This window comes from Notolepis coatsorum (genome assembly GCF_963971535.1).
Source record: "Notolepis coatsorum genome assembly, chromosome: 5".
In the NCBI taxonomy this organism is placed as follows: domain Eukaryota; kingdom Metazoa; phylum Chordata; class Actinopteri; order Aulopiformes; family Paralepididae; genus Notolepis; species Notolepis coatsorum.
This window is the reverse complement of record NC_140169.1, coordinates 142413306-142421735: the sequence shown is the minus strand read 5'-3', so window position 1 is coordinate 142421735 and position 8430 is coordinate 142413306. Positions and strand designations below refer to the sequence as shown.

The 8430-nt window shown below is 45.4% G+C and overlaps 1 protein-coding gene across 1 annotated transcript; it reads right to left on the bottom strand.

Annotated features, from left to right (window-relative positions):
* Positions 1 to 3465: 3465 nt before the first annotated feature.
* On the bottom strand, positions 3466 to 7091 carry zbtb25 (zinc finger and BTB domain containing 25; the record flags this gene model as incomplete). The annotated part of the gene is made up of 2 exons (XM_084314846.1): positions 3466 to 4681; positions 6919 to 7091. 2 exons carry the CDS (start codon positions 7089 to 7091, stop codon positions 3466 to 3468), a joined length of 1389 nt encoding a protein of 462 aa, XP_084170972.1.
* Between the last annotated feature and the right edge of the window lie 1339 nt (positions 7092 to 8430).

The window sequence follows — 8430 nt, the reverse complement described above, 5'->3', positions numbered from 1 at the left end:
GACATTTATTTACAAAACACATTCCACTGACGGAAAAGGGACATCTATTTACAAGACATTTAATCACAATCATTGTTTTTATTTTTAAAAGTGTAAACACGAGATGGACACACCATGGCACATTACAAGACTTAACACTTTCACTACACTACAGAAGGTTAACCTTTAACTACCACACTACAGACGGTTCACCGTCTGTAGTGTGGTAGTAAGAGGGTTAACCTTCTGTAGTGTGAGGGTTAACCTTCTGTTAGTGTGGTTGTGAAAAGGGTACCCTTTGTCGTGTGGCAGTGAAAGGGATAAGCTTCTGTATTGTTGCAGTGAAAGGGTTAACCCTTTGGTAGTGTGGTAGTGAAAGGGTTAAAACAGAAGTCATGGACATGGACAGTGCAAAGGGGGGGCTGGGCTTTCATTGTTCCATTTAGAACGTGGATTCCTTTTCATTTAAGAATGAAAAATGTTTTGCTATAAAGAAAAGGTTCTCAGCGTGTAAAGAAATCTTGGGAGGATCATAGATCCTCTATCGTGTGATGGATGAACTGTGGTTTATGGTTTGTGGTTTGAAAGTTACTTGAGCCCAAACTTGGTACAGAGGAACGAGGAAGGAGGTCCAACAAAAAAAAAAGGAATATCAATCAACTTGAATCAAATCAATCAATAGGTTTAGACTGTCTGTCTCAGTATACCACAGCCTTTTGTCCACCAAGTAGGGATGATCGGATCGGACTCGTAGAGCCGATCACGGCATATTCTAAATAATGGGTATTTAATCGTATCATAAAAGTATGCATTCTACATAATGTTTGTGTATTCCAGTGTTTGAGCATTCAATCCTCGATCCATTGACCTCTAAAAGGTATGTTAAAGTGGTATGTGGTTCAGTTATGCTGCTCTGATTAAAGGTTATGTTAAAGTGGTGTGTGGTCCAGTGCTGCTGCTCTGATTATATGCTTCAAATGTGAAAGCATATAATCTTCATACATTTTTGCCATGTTTTCTATTGCAAAATCTTTTTCTTTAAAGTAACTAGTAACTGATGGGTTCAGATAAATGTAGTGGAGTAAAAAGTACAACATTTCCTTTGAAATGTAGTGGAGTAAAAGTACAAAGTTCCCTAAAATGAAAATACTCACGTAAAGTACAAGTAGCTCAAAATTGTACTCAAGTACTGTACTTTAGTTACTTTCCTCCACTGGTTTGACTAACTTTATATAATATACTTGAAGTGTGCTGCTATATTATATTAATACAATATTGGACTGGAACTCAGTATCGACAGATACTCAATATCAAATCACTTGGATCTGGGGCCGAACAACTTGATTGGGACATCCCTACCACTAAGTGTATTACTAATACGTTCTGTGAGCCGTTGCAATGCATATTGAATAAAAGTGGGAAGATTAATTGGGGAGGAGTAGATATTGACAAGATATCCCAAAATATTTAAGTGGCCTGCATTAACATTATTCTTAAAGAATAAAATGTGATTTCTCTTCTTCGTCATATCAACCCTCTCAGAAAACATCTTAAGAAAAGGTCTCGACAATGAATAGGTACTCAAGACTCCTGTTTACAACAGGTAGCGTTAACAGTGACACCTTGAATGCATGAGGGCAGGTGGAGGAGGCATCACTAGTGAAGAAGCTCCTTCAAGATTGGAAATAATAACATGTGCAGGTTATTTTGGAGGAGATTCGTAAACAAAATCGACTAAGGCACTGCTTTAGTCTTTTGGGATATTTTCCTTGTTCTTTTTTAAAAAACACATTACTGTTTTGTTTGCGTCAAGAACACGGCGGTCACTCGCTTCTCCTGATTTACTGTAAGAGCATTAAACATTGTGTAACCCCCATACAGGCAGGCCATATTGACCATATTCATGTGCTCAGATTGGGTTCCTTTTCCACCCTGTTCACACAAACGGCCCACCGCGTGAATGAATACGGTCAACGTCTGGTTCCCTCAGCGAGTCCCCCGGGTTCCAGAATGTGCAAGAGGACAATGGAGAGACACACGGCCGTATATATTATAAAAAAAATATCTATTTATTTTTGGGCTTTCTGTATTTTTCACCCATCCCACTTTAGTCGTTATGCCAATTCCCTTCCTGGTCGTTGCGCGCATTGCCCCACTGTCGGCCTGGGGAGGGTGTAGAACTACCACATGCCTCTTCCGGTACATGTGGAGTCGCCAGCCGCTTCTTTTCACCCGACGGCGAGGAGTTTCACTGGGGGAACGTAACGCGTGCGGAGGTTCACGCTATTTCCCCCAGATCCCCTCTCCCTGACCGACCAGTAGGAGTCGCAGTTTACAACGACCAGGACACATATACCCTGGCCCACCGGCAGGCGGCTTCCCACCCGCTAACAGTGCCAATTGTGTCCGTAGGGACGACTGACCAAGCCGGAGGTACCGCTGACAGCTGGATTCGATCCCAGAGTCTCTGCGGTGGTAGGCGAGTGCATAGTCCACTGCGCTACCCAGCCGCACCCATATATTCAGGATATTAGCTCATATCCTGGCTACGGTCTTCTTATCCCAATTACAAATGTGCTTGCTTACAAGAGGGAACTTGAATATTGTGAGCAAACCGTGGAAGCGGAACTCGGACCAGGGTTCCCACAGACATTGCAAAATGAAATTCAAGGACTTTGAAGTATTTTTCCAAGCACTATTTTTATTTTTAAATGCCGTTTATTTAAATTTTTTTATCGGATCCAATATTTATGGCTTAATTTATTAATTAATTTCCGACAATTAGTTACACTTTAAATGGAAAAATGTAATGTCTTGATTCAGAACTATTTGATCATGGATGAACAAAACTTTCAATGCAAATAGTTGATTTGAATTCCAAGGACTTTTTAAGCACCTTGTTAAAAAATTGGCTCTTTTCAAGGAATTCCAGGCCTTGACTGCCTGCCCCCCCCCCCCCCCCCCCCCCCCAAAAATAATATCAAGCACTTTAAGCACTTCAAGGACCTTGTGCGAACCCTGTCTGACAGACCACCAAACCCCCCGACAGTGAATGGGATATGGTTGCTTACGTGCTCCGGTATTCCAGACAACATTGGCCAGCGTTCCTCATAGGCAGGAGCTTATCCCGGTGTCCGCCAACGGAATATAGTGTTTACACACGCGCCAAATTGAGAATCCCAAATAACGCGGGAATATGTAATGTATGTATGTAAACGCACCCAAATACGCATTCTAGCAACACTCAGAAGTTCCGTCTAGTTTGATTCCAGGTGATTATTTCATCATCATCATACAACTTGTGTTATTATTACCTACCGTTGTGTATTCTGTTCATCAGAGACTAAATTGACAATTTGGTTAAGAGTAAGTCATACGGACTGGCTTATCATAGAGTAGTGACATAAGTTATAGGATTGTTGTCGCTTTTGGTATAGAAGGCATGTAATGATGTTCGGCGGTGTTCTTGTTCTCGTCCCGCGTCCGTCACTCCAGCGGCACCCCGTCTACGCTTTCCTGCGAGATTTCCGAGTCTAGTGAGTAGCAGGAGCTACCGTTGTCCTGATTGTCCCGGTTGACGTCCTCCAGCAGCGCCGCACCCCCTGCGGCCCCTCCTCCCACCTCCAGGGGCCCCTCGCAGAAGGGCCCCGAGGAGTGAATCACTTGACTGCAAAGGCGATTGTACCGGTGGTAGCGCGGCGAGGGCTTGCCCGTGTGCGTGTACATGTGTTCCTGCAGCTGGCTCTTGTGGCTAAAGCGCACGCTGCACACGCCGCAGGCGATCTTGCGCTTGCGCGAGTTCATGATGGCGGCGGTGGCAGCGGCGGGGGCCGAGGGCGGACTGGCCCCTCCTCCTCCTCCTCCTCCTCCTCCTCCCCTGCTGCGCCTCAGCTCGGCGGCCAGCTGGTTGGCCAGCGCCTGGCTCTGCCGGAGGGCTTCCTCCAGACACCCGGCGTCCAGCCTCTCCCGGGAGCCCCCCTCCTCCGTCCCCCCTTCCGGCCCCCCTCCTCCTCCTCCCTGAGTCAGCCCCTCCATCAGCCGGCCGGGGTTCAGGGCGCATGCGGCGTGGTTGAACAGGTGGTCGCGGAGCCCCTCGGGGGACGAGCAGCGTTCGCCGCAGCGCGGGCAGAGCAGCGCCAGGGAGCCGCCCTTGAACAGGAGGCCCCCCTGGCAGGGGCTCCCTCCCTGGGCCGGCGGTGACAGGGACCCCACCCCGTGGCCCTCCTCCCCGTCCTCGTCCTCGTCCACCCGCTCCTGCTTGATGCGGGTGGAGATGTCGGAATCGTCCCCGGAGGCGACGGAGGACACGGCGCAGGCCCCTCCTCCTCCTCCTCCTCCGCCCACCGCCAGGGAGAGCTGGGCGTGGGAGCGGCTGGCGCGGCCGGATGAGCGGGAGCCCCCCTCCGCCCCCGCTGCCCCCCGGGACGCCCCGCTGCCGCCCTTGGAGCCCTCCTTGTTGGCCAGCTGGGAGGAGATCTGGATGCCGTACAGGTTGGACATGCGCACCGCGTCGGCAGCGGCGGCGTCGGCGATGCTCTCGCCAGGCTTGCGGCACAGCTGGTAGGCGTGGAGGAACTTGATGCCGTCCTGCAGGCGGGCCTGGTCCACCGGCTGCTTGGGACACATGCCCGTGTACATGATGTGGAGCAGGTAGCTGAAGACGTCGGGCTGGATGTCCGTGGGCTGGATCTTGATGCACTCACTGCAGGCGACGGAGACAGAGCATCGGAATCAGAAAGGTCTTTCACACAATTAAAGTAGAATAAAATAAAATGGAATATATACACATTTAATAAAAAATACAATATAATATAATATAGGACAGGGCTGTACAATTGTGCAGGATTGTAGTAGGGTGTATATACACTAAATTAGAATAAAAATACAGTGCAGTGGTAAATGGACTGCATTTATATAGCACTTTTTATCCAAAGCACTTTACAACTTCTGCCTCACATTCACACACCGAAGGTGGATGTGCCAACCTGCTCATCGGGAGAAGTTAGGGGTTCAGTGTCTTGCTCAAGGGCACTTCAACAGACTGCCGGGAGGAGCCGGAATCTAACCAGGAACCTTTGAACGTTCCGATTATCAGACGACCGCTCTACCTCCTGAGCCACTGTCGCCCCAAATGTACAGTAGTAGATAAGATTAAAGTAGTAAGTATGTGCTAATAACATGTCCATACTTGGAAATGGTTAATCTATAGTCTTACATTATGACAGCACCTGTCATTAACGTTTTAAATGTTTTGAAATTAAGCAGATACTAGCCTATAGCTTAAAACTCCGGGGGAGGTGTTTTTTGGCCAACAGCTACAGTAGGCTAGCTGAACTGTATCCGCTTCCATTCATTTGTGCTAAGCTAGGCTAGCTTGCAGCTGGATAGCTTTCTACTGAACGCAGAGATAAGATAAGATATTACTTTATTGAGATTGGTATCTATCTTCTGACTCTGGAGAAGACGGTAAGCGCATCTCCCATAATGTTGGCGTGTTCCTTTAACATGAGATGCTAGACCAGGGGTCGGGAACCTATGGCTCGCGAGCCATATATGGCTCTTCTGGTGACAGCATATGGCTCCCAGAAGATTTTTAGTTAAAAAAAAAATAAAAATAAAAAATGTAATACTTGTGATATTTCTTAATAATACTGTGTCATTTTAAAGTAAACAGAAATTAGTTTTGAAGATACAGCCAATAGTATCTGTAGCTGAAGATATAGCAAGCAGAGCTGGCGAGGGAACACAAGTGGACAGAAATTAAAAATCTTCAACCTGAAGACCAGCTGATTCTTAAAACTTGGAACAAGCTTCCTGTGACATACCACACAATGCAGCGTGAGTATCGCCGTATTGACCATGTTTGGCTCTACATATGCATGTGGGCAGTCATTCTCGCATATGAGGAACATTAAGACCAACCTACGCTCACGTTTAACTGATGGAAGCCTCAACGCCTGCATGAAGCTCAACCTCACCACGTATGAACCAGATTACAAGGCCATCAGCAAAACCATGCAGCACCAGAAGTCGCATTAAAAGTAAGACATATTTAATTTATTATACGTTAAAAATACTATATGGCTCTCAATGAAATATATTTAGAAATATTTGGCTTTTATGGCTCTCCCAGTCAAAAAGGTTCCTGACCCCTGTGCTAGACTGTGACAGAGATTTAGAAGATATAGCATGTACTTTATACAGTATGTCATGTCTATGTACATTTCTAACTAAACCATTTGCATTTCATCATTTAGCTGACGCCGTTCTCCAAAGCGACTTACAAGTTCTGTACGACAAGTCAGCAGGAAGGGTACAACTCTTTCAGCTGAGTAACAATGTTCATCAAACAGTGCTGAAACTTAAGTGCTACAGTGTTGAGTGCATAGTAGTAAAGACATAATAGTATATTAGGAAGAGTGCATGATAGTAGAAGACAGTAAGAAGGTTAGTGTTTTTTTCTTTTTGAATATTGGGAGTAATTAATCTGTAATTTGCCAGTGTCTTCGAACTATACCTAGGGCTGGGCGATTCTTGCTCAAATGTGAATCACGAGTTTTCTCTCTAAGAATTGAGATCACGATTCTTATTTTTTCAATAAAATCATTTATTGCACTCTTTCTTAAACAGACAACATAACATATCAAAGTGCTTGACTTAAACTTAAGTCTCTTGTAACATACAAAATAACTCAAGTCAGAATCGTCAGAATTTAAAAAAGTTAAGTAAAAAAAAATTAAATAAAATAAAAATCTTTTTTTAAATAAAAAAAAATCGTCATAATTTAGAAACGAGATTGCATAGGTCTATGAATCGAGATCGCGATTTTATTTCGATTAATCGCCCAGCCCATTACTCACTATTAACAATTAATACAAAAAATAAAATAAACACTAGTAAACATAGCTGCTGTAATCTCCCCTGGGTGCAGCGGCTCACCTGGACTGATGGATGAAGATCATCTTGAAGTAGTTGGAGAAGGCGGCCAGGACGGCCCGGTGGGCTTTGAAGTACACGTTGCCGATGGCGACGGTGCAGTCGCACAGGAAGCCAAACTCCCGCTGGACGTTGAGCTGCTGCAGGAGGAACAGGCTGTGGCTGGACACGTCCATGACGCAGCCCCTTCGTCCACCTGGCGAGTTCAAGTTCAAGTTTGTTCATTATTTGTCACAACAAAATACAGAATACTTTATATAATGAAATGCTTGTTTCTGTATGAGCCCCTAAGAGTGTGCTACATACGGGCGGCTACGTGGCGTAGTGGGCAAGGCGCTCGCCACGAATGCTGAGACGCTGGGCTCGCCTGTTCGAGCGCAGCGCTCCACATTGCTTTCAGTTTAGCTGGTCGTTCATACTAATACACATTGGCCGTATTAGGGGGTGGGCAACTGATGGGTGGGGATCGGGCGTTGTGGACAGCGACTCCTACAGGTCGGTTGGTGCGCCTGCGCAGTAGAATCAGGAAGTGTCGGGGGCAGCGTGAGCCTCCCACGCGTTACTCCTCGCCACTGAGAGATCGAGCTGCGCAGGTGAAAAGATGCGACTGCTGTTACCTCAAGTACCGGAGGGGACTTGTGCTATGTATGACTTAGTCCACATTGCAGCCGGCTTGTGGGAGGCAAGAAACAGCGTTCGTGACAGGGGAGGGTTGAATTGGATGATACGAAATTGGGATGGGAGAAAATATAGAAAATGGGAGAAAAAGTGGATCAAAAAAAAAAGTGTGCTACATACAGTAAAAAGAAAGTAAGTAAAACAAAAAGTAATTAAAAAGTAAGTAACGTCAATAATATACATATATATATATACAATATACAATACAGAGTAAAATGAGTAACAGTGAGGTACAATGCAGAGGTACAAAACTTGGGGTAGGGTGCAAATGAGGTATGAATGCACTTTGCATTCATTGCACTCTCATGTTTTTATCCCTTGGATGCTGTCTTTTTTACTCCACAATAAAAACCAATCAATCAATGTGGTGCAAATCTCTTTAATAATAGATAAATATAAAGTGTGTTAAAGTGTCTAAAGTGAATAAAGTGAGTGGTAAGGTGAGTGTTTGTTTAAAGTGAGTGTGTGTACATGTGGATGTGTGTGCAGTGAGTGTAGATGATGGGTTGTTACATAGTGTCATCGTCATTGGCATTGGGCATCCTGATGGCCTGGGGATAGAAAGACACCACGTTTTCCCATTTCAAGAATAATTCGTCGCGAGGAACGGAATAGGCCTTATAGTGTCCATCCAGAATAGCATTAGAATGGAATACTGTTTCTTTTACTTTACAAATGGACTGCATTTAGGCCTTATATATAGTGCAAGCATTTTAAAACTCGTGCCCCACATTCACACCGATGGAAGCAAGCAACCATGCAAGGTGCCGACCTGCTCATCAGAATCAGTTAGGGGTTTGAGTGTCTTGCTGGAATCTAACCGGGACCCTTCAGATT